This window comes from Nothobranchius furzeri, chromosome 7 (genome assembly GCF_043380555.1).
Source record: "Nothobranchius furzeri strain GRZ-AD chromosome 7, NfurGRZ-RIMD1, whole genome shotgun sequence".
Lineage (NCBI taxonomy): Eukaryota > Metazoa > Chordata > Actinopteri > Cyprinodontiformes > Nothobranchiidae > Nothobranchius > Nothobranchius furzeri.
The window spans coordinates 75,858,222-75,877,613 of NC_091747.1; the positions used below are offsets into that span (position 1 = coordinate 75,858,222).

General features: G+C 39.8%; 1 protein-coding gene across 1 annotated transcript; it reads left to right on the top strand.

Moving 5' to 3' along the window:
• The first annotated feature begins 9,100 nt into the window (after positions 1–9,100).
• Positions 9,101–18,139, top strand: LOC107382203 (endoplasmic reticulum resident protein 27). The gene is made up of 7 exons (XM_015954251.3): positions 9,101–9,325; positions 11,498–11,583; positions 12,343–12,480; positions 12,563–12,679; positions 12,775–12,900; positions 13,372–13,569; positions 17,322–18,139. The coding sequence occupies exons 1-7, from the start codon at positions 9,268–9,270 to the stop codon at positions 17,361–17,363; spliced, it is 765 nt and encodes a 254-aa protein (XP_015809737.3). The 5' UTR covers positions 9,101–9,267; the 3' UTR covers positions 17,364–18,139.
• Positions 18,140–19,392: the final 1,253 nt, after the last annotated feature.

A 19,392-nucleotide genomic window follows, 5' to 3' on the forward strand; every position in this document is an offset into this window, starting at 1 on the left:
TAGTGGAATTCCCAAAAGCTGAGATGACCGCCGCGCCCTCCTGCAAACACAGAGAGGACACACCTCACCAGTAGATGGAGGCAAACCGTGACAGCCTATGATTAAATTCTGATGTTTGCCCAGATCTGGACAAGTGGGGGAGTAGAGGGAGGTGGAGAATACAGTCGGTAAAGACGGCTCTCCCTTGCCCTGCCTCCAACATGCCTCCATCTAAATAGGATAGATTATCCAGTTATCTCTGTAGTTATGCTGCTATAGGCTTAGACTGCTGGAGGACACACTGACCACTTTTCACACTTTACTACTTTCTTCTACAATCTGCTCTTTAACTTTATTTTTTCCTGCTATTTCAGCTGTTAACTTTATTTTCTCTCTAAGTGTTTTTCTCCCCAGAAGAAGCTACATTGATGTTCTGCTGAGCTGTGGTAGCCTCATGGAGGGGGCTATCGTCTAGCACACTGCTGCTAACCACGTAACCATTCTCCCTCTCCTGATAATAACTTTTTACTTTCCTTGACGTTGGATGTGCTACTGCTAGTTTACTCGTACACTAGGATAAATACAATAAAGTTTATCCCTCACCAAATAGAATATTTACTAAGAAATCACAATGTAACCATAGAAACATTACTTGGTATGAGTGTGTGTGTGTGTGTGTGTGTGTGTGTGTGTGTGTGTGTGTGTGTGTGTGTGTGTGTGTGTGTGTGTGTGTGTGTGTGTGTGTGTGTGTGTGTGTGCGTGCGTGCGTGCATGTGTGTGTGTGTGTGCTCTGTCTTCTGGACCCCCAGTGAGTGGTGGCAGATGGTAATGGCGGCCAGGATCCTCTGGAGGTTTCTTTCTGTTAAAAGGGAGTTTTCCTCTCCACTGTCGCTATATGCTTGCTTAGTATGACGATTGCTGTAATGCAATTTGCTGGGTTCCTTATATAGGAAACTTTTTACTGATTGGCTTGATAAACTGGCCTGTGTTGGAATGTTTACTGTGTGACTTGAGACGACTCTTGTCGTGATTTGGCGCTGTATAAATAAACTTGAATTGAATGGAATATGATTACAACCACACGTTGCTCTGTAGGAAACATGCATTACATGTTTGTCCATACGTTGTTAACTGATAATGTGGCTGGTTTGTATTTTTGGACACAAACAAACCACTCCCCAGTCATTTGCATGCACTTGAGTGGTTCCAGAGGGGCGTAGCCAGGTTGGAGAATGGCAGGTACGCCTATTTTAAATTATTTATGAGTTTTATTGTAAATATTCATTTGGATTTCTCCTGCAACCCTTCAAAGTAAACCAAACACATTCAAGTTTTTCTAACATTCCTGTCATCAACTCCAACCTTTAATCTGCTAATAGAAGCCTGTAGACCGCAGACATAGAGCTCTCTATTCATTTACTACAGATTATTTTAGTATTGAACGGTCTGACGTTGGAGCCAATGTTCAGAGACATTGATTCCCAGGAAGATTAACGCTTATCTTAATTGTTTTCGTCTTGCAAATAATCTTTATTGATTGATTTCTCCGAGCTGACCTGAACAAGTGTTCACAAGTGTCTGTGTTCTCTGCAACATGTGACGTGTTTGACGTGGGGGATTTCCACATACATGTTGCATTCTCTGTTGAAACGCACATGCTCAGTCTGAAAACAAAAGAAAGTGGACGGTCTAAACAAGCCATCCTTTCATTTTCTGCTCTCTTCCTGTGTCCTGGTGCGACTCTGAGGCTAAACTCGCTGACAGCCAACCATCTAAGAGGATTGAGACTCCTCTAAATGGGTCAAGGAAGACAAACATAGTAGCTGTTTCTTTCTCAGTCAAATGTTTTCATTTAAAGTTCTCCACTTTCATTCTTTCAATTAATGCTCACAAAAAAAACTTTCAGATGCTTTATTCGTTTTCTTGTGTAATTTTGTGCGCGGTAAAGGTTTCCTCCTCTCTTAATGCCAGCACTCCCAACGTTTAAAATCCCCAGAGCATAATTAATGCATGTCAGACAAAATACGTAGTGAGAATCCATATAGATTCCGTATAGATCCACTAGGATAAATACAATAAAGTTTATCTTTCACCAAATAGAATATTTACTAAGACATCATAATATAACTGTAAACACATTACTTGTGTGTGTGTGTGTGTGTGTGTGTGTGTGTGTGTGTGTGTGTGTGTGTGTGTGTGTGTGTGTGTGTGTGTGTGTGTGTGTGTGTGTGTGTGTGTGTGTGTGTGTGTGTGTGTGTGTGTGTGTGTGTGTGTGTGTGTGTGTGTGTGTGTGTGTGTGTGTGTGTGTGTGTGTGTGTCTGCCTGCTCTGTCTTCTCGATCCCCAGTGAGTCGTGGAGGATGGCTGCTTATACTGAGCCAGGATTCTCTGGAGGTTTCTTCCTGTTAAAGGGGAGTTTTCCTCTCCACTGTCGCTTTATGCTTGCTTAGTATGAGGATTGCTGTAATGCAATTTGCTGGGTTCCTTATATAGGAAACATTATTTCTGACTGGCTTAATGAACTGACCTGAATTGGAATGTTTATTATGTGAAGTGCCTTGAGACGACTCTTGTCGTTATTTGGCGCTATTTTGAATTGTTTGAGTTTGAGTTTGAATTGAAACTTGAATTGAACTTCAGCGAGCCGGACAAAAGAACCCTTCTCCATTTTCAGGAACCAACAGAGTACCTGAGCTGGAACAGGTACTTGGCAAGGTCCGGTAGAGTCGCTGAGCAGGACCTGTGGCTACTTCACGCTGACTGGTTGTAACTCAGTAGGGAATGACTTTTGCGGACATCACCAAACAACTAACATTTGTAAAATGATGCAATTTGCTGGGTTCCTTATATAGGAAACATTATTTCTGATTGGCTTAATGAACTGACCTGAATTGGAATGTTTATTATGTGAAGTGCCTTGAGACGACTCTTGTCGTGATTTGGCGCTATATAAATAAACTTGAATTGAATTGAATTGAATAAATCACAAGACGACGTAACAACAATGTGCAGATCCCACATGTGAAATCAGATGTTAGTTCTTCTGAATGTTTAATAAAAATGTATATATAATAAAAATGTCATGTATATTGACAAAGAAGAAACATACGTACGTACATGTGTGTGTGTGTGCGTGTCATAGATAATTAACTGCAAACTTTATTTTCAACAGGTTTTTTTTGTATTTTTCTTCAGTCATCAGCGTTGCACGTGTAAGTTGTAAAAGATGTGTGAGACATGAAGGCTTAGAGAAGAAGCTGAACCTCAGAGCCTGAGGATTACTCACTCTCTCTCACACACACACACACACACACACACACACACACACACACACACACACACACACACACACACACACACACACACACACACACACGCACAGGTTGTGATAACAAGGTTAGAAGCTGTGGAATTGGTGGATTACAGATAAACAGATAACCTGGCTACGATCCAATCAACAGTGATCTGCTCACCTCGGGGTGCATCACTGATCTCACTGTCACATTGAGAGCAGGAGGTTTGGACCCAAAATGCAGAACCCAGAACAACTCAGGCAAGAGCGGTTGAATAAATGAGAAAATCCTTTCATTAGGATGATGAGTGAATCTCCAACAAGGCAGAACGCCAAGCTTAAAGTTGAGTAAAAGAGACTGACTAAATAAAAACTCATTTATGAGCAGGAACCTAGATTTTGTCGAGTGGAACGGGGGGGGGGGGGGGGGGGGGGGGGGGGGGCTACAAGGACACAGAACATGACACTCACAGCTAAATTAGGTCTGGATGTAAACTGTCAACGTGAAGCTAACGTTAGCTACAATTCTACAAAATTAAAGTTTCCCCTGATTTTTTTGTAAAATTCAATGTGTGAAGGATTTCCACTCCATGTTCAATAAAACAGAACTGTGTCTGCTTGTTGGTTTGTTGAGCAAAATTGTGATTAAAATAAAGTTGCAACTAAAATTTCACAATAAGATGTACTGAACACATAATTTAGGAAACAGCTGTTGAATCAGAACTCTGATGAGACGTTAATCATTTCAAGACAAGATGCAAACGTATAATTCAGCTTTAACTTTGATGCATTTTTTTTCTTCTGAAATGACAGTTTCCACCTCCATTTCCATCTGATTCATGTGTTCACACACACGCCTGATCTCCACACATGCTGCAGCTCCTGGACCTAACAGCAGACGTACACAACAACAAAACGCCTTCTTCTGTCTTCTGATCACGTGACCTGTTCTTCGCCTGGGCTCTAAAGGAGTGATGACAGAATGGGGACACCGGGCTCTTGCTGAGTTTGTGAAGCCTTTTAATCTTTAGTTTATTTTCAGTCCTGCTACTGTCTCAAATGCTTATTATTTTGTTGCTGAATCATCCTAATTACAGAATGTAGGAGTTTCTTTTGATTCATTTATTATCATCATTTAACAGCATTTTAGAGACACTAGAAACATGAACTCATTAAAGTCATTAGTAAACGCTTAAGTCACCCTATAAACAGAAGCGGTCACGAGGCTCACAGCTTCAGGGGAGAAGCTGCTCCTCAGCCTTGCTATCGGGACAACATGGCTGCTCCATCTTCTGACTGAAGGAAGGAAGGTGAATAGTTCACTGGCTGACTACATTGTGCCCATCATTGTGTCATTTGCCCACATTCTGATGTAAATGTCTTTTAGAGCAGAAGAATGAGGAGGTCCAGCACTCCCAGAACTTTTGAGCCTCCTTTGACCACCCCTTATAAAATGTTCTAGATCAGCCACTGCAGCATCTTCATAAAATGATTTCCAGGATGTCTTAAAGAACAATCACATGTGAGTAGTGTGAACAGCAGGGGGCTCAGGACACATTCGTCTGTACAACATGGTGGAGGACCTTATAGGGTTGTTTCCAGTGGGGTAACTTCATCAGAATTCAATTCAATTCAAGTTTATTTATACAGCGCCAAATCACGACAAGAGTCGTCTCAAGGCACTTCACATAATAAACATTCCAAATTCAGGACAGTTCATTAAGCCAATCAGAGATAATGTTTCCTATATAAGGAACCCAGCAAATTGCATCAAGTCACTGACGAGTGTCAGTGACTATACAGCAATCCTCATACTAAGCAAGCATGCAGCGACAGTGGAGAGGAAAACTCCCTTTTAACAGGAAGAAACCTCCAGAGAATCCTGGCTCAGTATAAGCAGCCATCCTCCACGACTCACTGGGGATCGAGAAGACAGAGCACACACACACACACACACACACACACACACACACACACACACACACACACACACACACACGCACGCATGCACGCGCACACACACACACACACACACACAAAGACTAGTAATGTGTCTATAGTTATATTGTGATGTCTTAGTAAATATTCTATTTGGTGAAAGATAAACTTTATTGTATTTATCCTAGTGGATCTATAATTAAACGGAACTTTGCAGCATGTGCGTGTGTCTCCACTTGTGCATGTGCGTGTGTGTGTGTGTGTGTGTGTGTGTGTGTGTGTGTGCGTGTGCGTGCGTGTGTGTGCATGCGTGCGTGTGTGTGTGTGTGTGTTTGTGTGTGTGTCTGCTCTGTCTTCTCCATCCCCAGTGAGTCGTGGAGGATGGCTGCTTATACTGAGCCAGGATTCTCTGGAGGTTTCTTCCTGTTAAAAGGGAGTTTTCCTCTCCACTGTCGCTTTGTGCTTGCTTAGTATGAGGATTGCTGTATAGTCACTGACACTAGTCAGTGACTTGATGCAATTTGCTGGGTTCCTTATATAGGAAACATTTTTTCTGATTGGCTTAATGAACTGACCTGAATTGGAATGTTTATGTGAAGTGCCTTGAGACGCCTCTTTCCGTGATTTGGCGCTTTATAAATAAACTTGAATTGAACTTCAGCGAGCCGGACAAAAGAACCCTTCTCCATTTTCAGGAACCAACGGAGTACCTGAGCTGGAACAGGTACTTGGCAAGGTCCGGTAGAGTCGCTGAGCAGGACCTGTGGCTACTTCACGCTGACTGGTTGTAACTCAGTAGGGAATGACTTTGGCGGACATCACCAAACAACTAACATTTGTAAAATTAGAAAAAGCAGAATGGAAGGAGAAGGAAATAAGCAGCATTGATGCTGATTTTATTTCAGTGTCATTTCCCCTCCTAGGAATGTTGTAAAACTCTGAAAGCAAGGCTTATATCTCCAGAGACCGTATTCTGTCCATCAGGAAGCCCAGAATCCTGGAGGTCCACATAGTCCAACTGTAGTTTGGACTTCATGACGGGAAACTTGATAGCTGCAACAACAGTTCACTTAAAGGATAAAATACTTCATGTTGCTTGTTTTTACAAAAAAAAAAGGATTAACTGTCTAAAAAGGTTTTTTATATTCTTGAAAATTAGTTTTTGCAGTGTACAAGCCCGTCTTCGTTTATCTGTGGCACCAAAATGAGTCCGTCTCTGTAATTTCACCCTGGACAGTGCCCTCTGTGGACCTGTTTAACATTTATCACAAGTCCAAAATGTCTGATTTATTTCAGTCCTTCCTGTTCTCCATCGCTTCCTTTTTAACCGTCTAGCATGCTTCTGTGTGTGGAATGTTATAAACACCAACTTTACTGCTTACGGGTCAGCCTTCTTATAGCTCAACACTGTCTGCCGCCGTCAACAGGAATTTCTAAAACAGTCTCGTATGTGGCGCCAAAGACACACGCAGGGAAACGGGAAAACTGATGCGAGATTTTAACTTTGCAGGATTTTGTCATTAAAGTTTAACATTAATTTTTTTTTACTCATGCAGTTTGCCATTGAGTTATCAGGAAAACATGATTTATGAACAAAAAAGAACAGTTTGTGGGTCATCAGTGGTAAAATAAAATAAAATTATTTTTAATTATAAATCATTCACTTCACACTGAGATGTAACGATTGAGTGTCTTTTAGTGATGGGAATTCGGGTTCTTTTTAGAGAGCCGGTTCTTTTGGCTCAGCTCACCAAAAAGAGCCGGCTCTTTCGGCTCCCAAGTGGCTCCTCAGATTTTCTGTTGCGTAGAGTACATTTATAACCAAAATAATGCAAAACTATATGTAAAATGATTTATTAATGTAAAAAAAGCAATATATCAAATATTGATCATTTCTATGGATTTAATAACTGAACACTTTAAGAAATCTCCACTTTCCGACTGTTGGTGCTTATTTTCTCACCGTCTTCGTCGCGCTCTCCTCCCTCTCGCTCGCCCTTTTCCTCCTCCTCATTCCCTCTCGTCTCCCTCCTCCCACATGTGCTCTGCTGTGTGTCTGAGTCTGATCCTCCCTCTTCCCTGCCCCTACTGCTCTGTGTGTGGACAGTCTGGACACACAGTTACACATGTTGACCAATCGCCTGTAGCTTTCACCAAAGCAGGGGGGGAGGGGGGAGGGGAGGGGACGGCTCCCAATGACGAGCCGGCTCCCGTCGTTCTCTTCAAAGAGCCGGCTCTTAGAGCCGGTTCGTTCGCCACCGACACATCACTAGTGTCTTTCACTTGGAGGACACTGGAGACGCGTCCACTTTTGTTTAACTGCAGATTCAGATTCTTCTCATGATGTTCCGCCCAAATGTAACAAGGTCATTTTTAGAAAAAAAATGATTTTATCGTTTTACATACACGTTTGATGTGTTTTATACTTTTTCAGCCTTTTCGATGAAGTTTTTGGTTGATTTAGAAAATCTACACAGAAATATGAATTGTGAATAAAATAAAAAGAGAAGTTTGTTGTGATGAGATTTTGAGAACATGATAAAAGATCATCAGCCACGCTGCTGACTGTGGGCTTTGGATTACTCCTCAAACTAAAAAACAACTACCTTTAAACGTCAAACTGAACTAATAACCAATGAGAAAGCTGAGGTGACTCACATCTATATGGAGTGAATGTTTTTTAATCATTCAGTGAAAAATGGCTTCACATCCTAGTGTGGTTCTATTTCTGGTTATCTGATCTAATTATTAAATTTAAAAGGAGAATTTAGGAAAACCCAAGTTCTTAGATTCAGCGTTTATCCACTTTAGAACAACGGTTGCATTTCAGTGACACAAAATAGAAATTTTATTGGATTTTGTGTAACTTACAGGACATTTTAAGCAGGTTTAAATAACTTTTTATCTAGTTTAGAATAAAAACAATGGTAAAAATCCACATTGATTATTAGCTTTATTTTGAAAGCAGTTTTGGTATCAGCCTGGTTCTTTTCATTGAAGTAACTCAGAACATGTGATTTTATTTTGGGTCGGTAACACTTTAGAAAATCTTCTTCCTTTATCTTTGTGTTTTGTGCAGTTAATACAGAAACACGTCTGCACCAAATGGTTTTGTTAAATGATCCTTGTCCCATTTCCACACGGATCATTATCATTTTAGATAAATTAGCATTTCATTGTGTTTATTTCTCAATACAAATGTTTACTTATTTATTTTTTTCTTGCACCAAGTACCACAGAAATGTCCTAATGTTGTGATTCTTGCACATATGGCAATAAAACCCTTCTGATTCTGATCAGAAGTTTAGTTTCTGAGGTTTTTCATGAAAGTTTATTTATTTATAATTGTGGCTATTGTGGGACTACATAATGTTGTGGAAATATTAACTTATTTTAACACAAAAAAAGCAGCAAATTTGTGAATGTTGATTTGTTTTTATGTTTTACTTGTTTGGTGCAGTAACAGGAGAATAATAAATATATATATATATATATATATATATATATATATATATATATATATATATATATAAATCTTGTTACCATTATTAGATAATAATGAAAAAAGATGAACGCTCTTGTCTATTTTTAACCGCTGGTAATGAATACGTGACTTTTGTTTCCATCATGTGGTGAAACTATAAAAGTGCAGGCCAGCTACCATCTAGTCCTTCTCTAGATGAAAAGAATTTAAATACTTTTATTTCCTTGCTGCTGCAGCCAGACAACACTTTTCATTGCCCGCATCAAACCACAGACACATGAATGTGTTGCTTCTGCAGCAGGAGGCATGAGGACATTTAGTCTCTGATCCTCAGACTGCAGTAAACGTGTCCCGTGTGGCCCAGTGACACGTAGTCCAACATCAGTTCCCCTCTAACTTATCAGGATCACCTGGCTGATTCCCACACAGCCCAGAGAGGTGGAAGCAGCTCCAGCCAGCTGCTGAGTGGAGACCATCCGACGGTTTGTGAACAAACAGCCAAACATCTTTAGGGCTTTTCCTCTCCCTTACTGCTCTTTGATTCGTTTCCTCCACGTGAGCTGAACCATAGAAACATGCAGGTCACCCTGCTTTTAGCCTTCCTGCTGTCTTCAGTCGCTGCCACAGAGAAAGGTAAAGAATCAGTCTGACCTCCTGTTGTCTCTTATTCTTTAAACCATCACAACTCTGCCAACACCAAGAACAGTATTGTGTTGTTTATGAAATTACTGTTTGGGTTTTATTTCTCAGTTTAGTAAAAAAAATAATAATAATAATTGTAATTATGTCCGTTTCCAAATATTTCCCTAGAGAACAGATTTGGCATCCGGTCATAATCCAGTCTTTTTACACAGGTTAATAAAGACATATTTTTTTACCTAACATGTTCCGGCTAATGACTCTAGCCATCATCAGAGTTCGCAGGTGTTGGTGGCGAACTCTAACGATTTAAAATACATAAACATGTAAGGTAAAAACATATTTTTTACTAGCCTGTGAAAAAATAACTAAGTAATGGATTATGAAATTACACACAGGCCAAATGTACAAAAGAGGATAATCCAGTCTGACCTGAGTGAAAAGTGCTGATATTATAATTTTATTATTTAATGGGTGCGTTCTTGCCAACTTTTGTGGTCTCAGTTGTAATTTGGGCTTGTATATGTTGATGCATATTATTTCATTATATTCTTTAATCATCAAAGCTCATTTGAATATTTTTTACAAAGCAAGCAGCTGGCCAAATACAAGTTAGGCCATTGGTGAGTTTGAGTTGGAATAACAAAATAACTGTGAAAGGAGAATTAAGGCAGTTGTGATTATATATATATATATTAGGGATGTGTATTTTTGAAATTCTGGCGATACGATACATATCACGATACAGGGGAGATGATACGATATATCACGATATATTGCGATACATTCAGTCAGATGTTACAAGCTATTTTTTTTACTGAATTTATTGTAAGAATGTTCAATAAACAGTCCAAACTGATACGTAACATGTTTAACATGAGGTATCTGAACCATGATGGAGGGATTTACATTTCAGTGGTGGAAACAAAACCCGCTGCACACTGCTGCCAACTAGCGGGTGGCGATTGAATTGCGCAAAACGAAAAGAAAATACACAAATGTTTAAATGTAAATTCTTTCAGGAATTAGATACACGGCTTTTGAATATCGATGTAATAATCGCAGGAAAAAATATCACGATATATTGCCATATCGATATTTCCGATACACGGCTTTTGAATATAGATATAATATTGCTGGGAAAAATATCACGATATATTGCCATATCGATATTTTCTTACATCCCTAATATATATATATATATATATATATATATATATATATATATATATATATATATATATATATATATATATATATATATGTATGGTGTTTCTGTCCTCCTCTATAACCAGTTCAAGAACTAGCAATGTTTTTGTTACCATAATGAAAACCAAGAGATGTGGACTCTTCTTGTCATTCATAGCATCATAAACTCACCCTAATGACCAAATGTTGCCACAAAAACCTTTGAAGAAAACTGGTTAACACATGTTCAAAGGGTACATATTCTGACTTTTTTTTTAATTATTACATTTTGTTAATAACTATAAGGTCAATACAAAACACATTCATGAAGTTCTAAATCCCTCTCACCTAACTTGAGATTTTGAGTACCTTCCAGAATGATCCGTTTTAGGGCTCTGTCACTTAACAAAAGGTGGAGCTGGCCACACCCACCCATGCCATGCTCAGGTTGCTATGAGCTTAGAAGCTCCATTATCTGAGAGGGGCTCAGACTAGAGCCGCTGCACCTCCTGAAGTAGCTCTCTCTTAAACGTGGTTTCATTCAATTTTTTTGTGACATCACAAACTTTTTGAAACAGCTTTTTTAAGGCAGATAATTCCTAAAACCAAACACGGGCAGAAAACAGGTGGATGAATGTTTTTCATGTTGAGAGTGTTTATAGAGACAGTGGAAACCCACATGGCAACACAACAGGATGCTAAAGGTGAGTTTTGCACGATATGTCATTTTTAATAGGTTAATAAAGAAGGCTTTATTTTATTTGGGATCATTTCTTCCCACTGTGCAAAAACCTAGTTTGGACGTCCTGCAGGCGTGGTCTGGATCAACAGACTCAATATAGACCTGATCTGCACGTCCATGCGATGTTGACTATTTGCAGGGCTATTTCAACCCTAACAGTGTTACGACTAAACGAAGCTTTACAGCTGCTACGGGTTGTGTTTTTTTTACAGGGATTTTGTGTCTTTTGTTTTCAGACTCTGGTCTTATCAAGCTAAACGACCTCAAAGCTGCTAAAGCCTTCGTCGACTCTGCTGAAGTGGTGATCGTTGGATTCCTGGAGGTCAGAGACCCGGATGTTGAAAATTATCTTTAATAAACTTTGAGATGCTACGTCTGTCATCATCATGCTTCACTGTTTCAAACCACTAATAAAAATCAACAATCAAATTCTCAGAATGTTGCAACACATCTGTGTGATGCTGGTTTCACGAATAGGTTCTGAAGAGGGCTATAGTTCCTGTCACCACGCCTTTGGCAGCGCCGGCTCTTGGAGGACAGACAGTAGCCTGCTGTCTTTGGCCAGACTCTGCACACGGGGGGAGGTGGCCAGTTTGACCGGAAGTGCATATATGCAAGTGAAGTCTTGTGGGATTGGCTCCACTGATCTTCATGTAAACAATCACAAAAGCAGGGAGCAGGATCGCGAGTGGAACAGGAGCAGGGAGCATGTGAGGATAACAAATAGCCGGGTGGTGAAGGTAACAGGAGACCAAAATATTGGAGCTGTGACTCACTGAGAAGGATCACGCGGAGGCTTCAAAAGGAAAAATCGGATTGCCAGAGCTCATAAAATGCCTCAAAAATAGAAGTGATTCACCACTCTTTGAGGCAGTCCCAATTTCTCTCTTTGGTATTTTTAATTTTTGTCTTTTTTAAACCAAGAGTTTCTAGTCCAACCACAGATAGTCCCGGTCAGGTTACATAAAACTATTATGTAAGGCTGTTGTGGAAAACAAGAGCAGATGGAAGGAATATGAAGTACAAAACCATCATAACACATGAATTGTTAAAAAGTAAGAAACTGAAATGTGTGTTTCAGAGTGAAGAGAGTCGAGGCTTCAGTGAATTCCTAGAAGCTTCAAAGCAAGTCGAATCGGTTCCTGCAGCCATTTGCTCTGTGAACGAGGTGTGGGTTGACTACAGCATCTCCTCAGACACCATCATCCTCTTCAGAAAGGTACTCCACACCATCACCACCACTCTGGATCTCCTCCTAAATTTGGTTGGAGATGCTAATAATGATGTCTCCTGTGATCCAGGCAGATAACCATCAGGAGAACCTTGTTATTTCTGAGGCCAAGAAGCTGGAAACTGATGGACTTGTGAACTTCATCACCATCAACGAGCTTCGATACATCACAGAGTACAACCAAGTGGTGGGTCCACCTCCATCAAATCAGGAGAAACCTTAGAGGTTCTGCCCTCTCCACCTTCATCATTTATTCTGTTTCTTGTCCTCCGGCTCTCTCAGACGGCTGTAGGTCTGTTCAACTCAGACGTGAAGACGCACCTCGTGCTATTTGCCAACAGGGGCAGTAAAGATTATACCGAGCTGAAGGAGCGACTGGGAGCTCTGGCCCCCGAGTTCACAGGCAAGGTGAAGATGTTCATGAACTTGATTCACAGCAGGAGATTCTCAAACTACATTTTTTTATCAAAAGCTGGACATTCTCAGGTTTTCAGACAGCTGACATCTTTAATTACAAAAACAAAACAACATAATTAAGCCATCAAAGCAGAAATAAACCAAACACCCCCTAGTGGCTGGTTGCAGAATATATCAGAAATCCCACTACTCCATGTAAATACATGGGACATTTTACAAAGACTAATAATCAAACTCTGGTTATTTCATTGGGTTGATTCTCATTTTGCTGCTGTGTGGTAAATTATTTATCTATTGTTGTGATTAGATATTTAATGCAAAAAAACAAAAAAACAAAGAAAACTTATGAGTGAGAAGACAGGAGCCCCAAATCCAGGCTATGAAGCTTCTGAGTAAAAATCTAATATTTGGCCATGAGATGATCTGATCTAACTGATATTTAAATTAAAAAATATGTTCCAGTTGTTGTTCGTGCTGATCAACGGAGCTGTGAAGTCCAACTTTAAGTCGCTGAACTACTTCGGCCTGAAGTCAAAGGACCTTCCCCGAGTTGGGATCTACGATGGTGATTCAGACATGAAGTGGCTCCTACCTGACGGAGATATTTCCACAGAACGTGTGCGGGAATTCTGTCAATCATTCCTAAAAGGAGAACTAAAGGTGAGGAATCATAAACACAAAGTCACTGCCTTTCTGTATTTCTGTCTGCTTTTTAAGCACACGGGACACTCGGTGGATAACGTCTAACAGATAAATCGTATCAAAGAAGTAACAAAAAGAACAGTCAGCTTTTTTACCTCTAGAGCTCTGCTTGGTTCATTACAGTGATCATAAAGAAACCACAGACGAAACCTGCTGGGTTACAGAGGGATCAAATTCTCAGACGAACAAAAATACAAAGAGCATTTTAAGCTGGTGGGACAGTGGCTGTAACGTCTGTATGAGCCAAATAAAACAGAGAGAAAATCTTTGTTTTGACACAGCTGGGCGTAGCAGACTGGACTCGGAGTTTGTGGCTCTGAAGGCTGTAGCTACAGTGGTGTGAAAAACTATTTGCCCCTTTCTGATTTCTTATTCTTTTGCATGTTTGTCACACAAAATGTTTCTGATCATCAAACACATTTAACCATTAGTCAAAGATAACACAAGTAAACACAAAATGCAGTTTTGAAATGATGGTTTTTATTATTTAGGGAGAGAACAAAATCCAAACCTACGTTGCCCCGTGTGAAAAAGTAATTGTCTCCCTTGTTAAAAAATAACCCAACTGTGGTGTTTCACACCTGAGTTCAATTTCTGTAGCCACCCCCAAGCCTGATTACTGCCACACCTGTTTCAATCAAGAAATCACTTAAATATGAGCTGCCTGACACAGAGAAGTAGACCAAAGCACCTCAAAAGCTAGACATCATGCCAAGATCCAAAGAAATTCAAGAACAAATGAGAACAAAAGTACTTGAGATCTATCAGTCTGGTAAAGGTTATAAAGCCGTTTCTAAAGCTTTGGGACTCCAGCGAACCACAGTGAGAGCCATTATCCACAAATGGCAACAACATGGAACAGTGGTGAACCTACCCAGGAGTGGGCGGCCGACCAAAATCACCCCAAGAGCGCAGAGACAACTCATCCGAGAGGTCACAAAAGACCCCAGGACAACTTCTAAAGAAGTGCAGGCTTCACTTGCCTCAATTAAGGTTCACGACTCCACCATCAGAAAGAGACTGGGCAAAAATGGCCTCCATGGCAGATTTCCAAGACGCAAACCACCGTTAAGCAAAAAGAACATTAGGGCTCGTCTCAATTTTACTAAGAAACATCTCAGTGATTGCCAAGACTTTTGGGAAAATACCTTGTGGACTGATGAGACAAAAGTAGAACTTTTTGGAAGGCAAATGTCCCGTTACATCTGGCGTAGAAGTAACACAGCATTTCAGACAAAGAACATCATACCAACCGTAAAATATGGTGGTGGTAGTGTGATGGTCTGGGGTTGTTTTGCTGCTTCAGGAACTGGAAGGCTTGCTGTGATAAATGGAACCATGAATTCTACTGTCTACCAAAACATCCTGAAGAAGAATGTCCGGCCATCTGTTCGTCAATTAAAGCTGAAGCCATCTTGGGTGCTGCAGCAGGACAATGACCCAAAACACACCAGCAAATCCACCTCAGAATGGCTGAAGAACAACAAAATGAAGACTTTGGAGTGGCCTAGTCAAAGTCCTGACCTGAATCCTATTGATAAGGTGGTTCATGCTAGAAAACCCTCAAATGAAGCTGAATTACAACAATTCTGCAAAGATGAGTTGGCCAAAATTCCTCCATTGCGCTGTAAAAGACTCGTAGCAAGTTATCGCAAACACTTGATTGCAGTTATTGCTGCTAAGGGAGGCCCAAGCAGTTATTAGGTTCAGGGGGCAATTACATTTTCACACAGGGCAATGTAGGTTTGGATTTTGTTCTCTCCCTAAATAATAAAATCCATCATTTCAAAACTGCATTTTGTGTTTACTTGTGTTATCTTTGACTAATAGTTAAATGTGTTTGATGATCAGAAACATTTTGTGTGACAAACATGCAAAAGAATAAGAAATCAGGAAGGGGGCAAATAGTTTTTCACACCACTGTCTACCTCTGCACCAGTGCAGACTGATTACATAATAAGAATGCTGATCCAGAATTAGTGTTTGGATTAAAAGATGTCTTAAAGTTCAGTCAACATTCAAAACTCCATTATATGTATTCAGATATGCTGTGAGATCCTGAGATTTATCACCAAGTAACATAAATAAATGGTGTCTTTGAACTAAACATCGTCTTTTAAACTTTTATTGTTAATTTCAGTCATTGTAAAAACTACTGCACTCAAAAAACAACAAAAGCACAGATTTATTTTAATTGTATCCATTTAGCCCTTTAGGCTTTAGGCCCTAAAGGCCTTTTTTCTTTGGGCCCTGGCTGACGTCAGCCTGAGGAAGTTTGCAGCCGCAAACAAAACGTAGCGGGAAAACAGGTAAACAAAACTGCTGTGTTTTAAAAAAGAACTACAGCATGGAATTAGAGATACGACACAGCAAGAACACACCTAAGAGGATCCCCTGCTGCTTCTCGTGGGAAGGGCCAAGCAGCAGCTTACGCGAGCAAGACGTGCTGCTGCAGTAACATGCTGCTGACGGCTGATGGAAAGAAGGGGTTAACTCCAACACAAAATTACAGCTTGCTTGAAACAATTTAGGTATCTATCGCCCCCTATTGCCAGGAAAAATACACACCGTCACTTGAAATCCAATTTTGTCACAAAACCGCCAATCAACTGGGCATCATATCATTTTTTTCAACAACATTTTCATGAATATTTCCAGAGATTAAAGGGAAAAACTACACATTGTCTCTTTAAAGAAACAGATCAGCTCAGTTCAGGGTTCATTTAACTCTGGCTTTTAGCCAAAGTCAAGTCCTGCTCCCGTTTTCTTCTTTCTTGGAGACGGTGTTTCATATTGACTGTGTAAAGTCACTGACCTGTCTTCCTTATGCTGATGGTTCACAAGGCTGCAGATCGGTTTTTAACGGGTACAAAGAGACGCACCAGTGTTAGCTTATCTTCACTTGATCCGTGTCTGTTACAGAACGGATTTTTAAGATTTTTAAGTTTTTAATGGTCTGGCTCCAGCCTGATCTTATGCAACAGCACCAGAACATTCAAGTCAAATAACCAGAAGTTTCTCGCTGATACAAACTTAAAAGAAAGGTGATTGTGCTTTTGCAGTGGGAGTCCTTTAAAACTCCCTGGCTTTAAACAAATAGAGGATGATCCTGTTTGTCCTTTTTCTGGTTTTTATTTGTCGTTTTAAAATTTTATTATTTATTCATAAAATTATTTTTTCTTTTGAAATGTATTCCTTTTATTACCTTTTTGTTTTATTTATGTTTATTGTTTTTAAAGTAATTATTACAGCAGCAAATTTCCAGGTTTAAATGGGTTAATAAGAGTTATAACCAACAAAAAACATACCGAACTTGCCTGAATACAAAAACGATGCACAGATCATCTAATCATGTCAGAGATTAGTCAAGCTTCCTTATGTTTTTTGTTTGTTTGTTTGTTTAGTGAATTGATTAGAAGAATGTACCCTTGAGTTTTATTCTAGGAAACGGGTGCATGCTGTGTCTTTTCTACCAACAAGTCAGATTGGACATCAGACTGCTCAGTACCAATCCTCCCAATTTTTGTTTTCAGCTTGAATCCTGAAATGTGACATTATATCTGCTGTAATAACTTATAACTGTAAAACAAAAACAACAGGGAATCACCACATTTGTGACAATTTCTTTATAGATTTTATTTATAGATGCAACAATGTCAGGACACAGCCTTAAAAACACAGTATTTAATGAAATTTCCCCTTTCTTTCAGGATATGAAGCAGGCTGGTGAAGAGCCCAAAACAGAGCTGTAGCACTCATGGACCCAATGTAAATGATGTATCATAACTTAATAAAAACTTCACCGTCTGAGTCTTCTGTTGTTCATTTACACAAAAGCAGGAAATTCTTCAAATGTTCAGATTTGCAACCTGACCTGTGTGACGGTGTGTTTCAAGTTTTGTCTGTTTACACGAGTGTGAGACTTTCTGTGGTCTGGCCGGTCGGCCGCTGGTCAGCGGCCACAAGTCGCAGTGATGTGGCATAGTTTTAGTCTGTCCACAAATGTTAGCGTCCAAACCGCAACATGGTGACCACAGAGAGACTGACAGAGAGCAGACTGTAGAGGTGGGCACTGAAGAAGACACGGTTGGTGCTGGTTTCTCCTACGATTCACTCTGGATGCTAAAGTTTGTAAAATAAAAAATGTTATAGAGTCATAGTTTTAGCAGCTACACGCAATATTAACAAAACTAGGGCATCTAAATTCAAATTGACTCCATATTTCACGTGAGAACATACTTGGGTTTGTAAATATGGGACAAAAAGGAAATTATTTACCACTGAAGGCTGTAAAAGCTCCATAAAAGAACAACAGATGGGTTGTAGACATTAAGAGGGAGAAAAAGCTTGGGCCTCTCTCAGAAAAATTCTGTCAAGCAAGAAGGGAATTTCAAGGCCCATACTGGGATCAGTGTAATTAGTGGTGTGGCGTTGCCAAGCGGATACATCCGGCGGAATCGGGGAAGCCTGGCAGGTGACCGTTTCTCAGGGTCCAGATGGAAATGTGCAGAAAGGAACGCCTGCCATGTGAGTTTGTTTGTGGCTGTTGATGGGAGAGACGGGGGCAGACTTCACAGTGTGGTTTTAGTTTTATAACACAGAAGGAAAGGTAAAGACTGTTTTAAATGGTTAATTTCTCCCTATGTCTAATTTAAACACAAATTAATCCTTTATTAATCAAACATTATTTAAATTGCACTTGCTCTGTTTATGTTAAACATCATTACACAATGGAAAGTCACCCTGATTTTACACTGAACAAAGATAACTTTATCCATATGGACAGTTGGGCAGTGGCGGCTGGTGAAAAATATTTTTGGTGGGGCTGTGCTATTTTTTTTTAAACAAACTTGTGCTTTCTGAGCTTTGTGCACAACTTCACTATTTCCTGAATTAAGCACAGCTCTTTTATTTCCTGTCTTACATTACTGGACAAACGGATTAATCCAGGTGTGTCTGACTATTGGCACGCTGCCTTGCGGACCAAGGTTGAAAAATACTGCATTAAATTGCACATAAAATAACACGACCATAAATGGTAAATAGGCAATGCAAGAGGCAAGTAACAAAAACATTTTGTTTAATTTCAACATTTGAGTGAACACGAAAAATTATGAGCAGGTCACTCTTACAGTAATGGTAGTAAACACTACTTAGACAAAATGCCAGAAATTTACACTGTTAGGACTTATGGAAAGTGGAAACACTTTCATAGGAAATAATGTCATCAGCATCCTCTTACAAATGTCATATTTCCCACTTTTTGGGACAATAAAACATTTCTGGTTCTCAATGAGATGTTTTTACTTCAAATGTAAAAACATCTCATTGAGAATCAGAAATGTTTTATTGTCCCAAAAGCTGGGAAATTTGTTTGCTGCAGCAGAAGTGTAACAAGTAAAATGGAATCAGATTGATGTATGTACAAATTTACATGAAATACACATTTACATGATTAAATATGTATAATAGGTATGTGTGTTGAAATTAGTTTTTACAGTTATTGCACATTAAACAATGTACATGTTATTGAACAAATGTCCCGGTTTGTGGGACAGCCAAGGATTTCTGATTCTGATTGTCTTGTTTACAGAAATGTAATGTACAGCTTACCTCTGCACCCAGCTGCTGTTCTCCCTGTCCAAACGTCCTCCGTTTCTTTGTTGGCTGCTGCACTGATGCGTTGCATTCCTCAGTCAGAGAATGAATGGAGTCCCCAATGAGACACAAGTTCCACATCCACCTTCTGTGGATCCCAGCCGTTTTGAATAACAAACACAG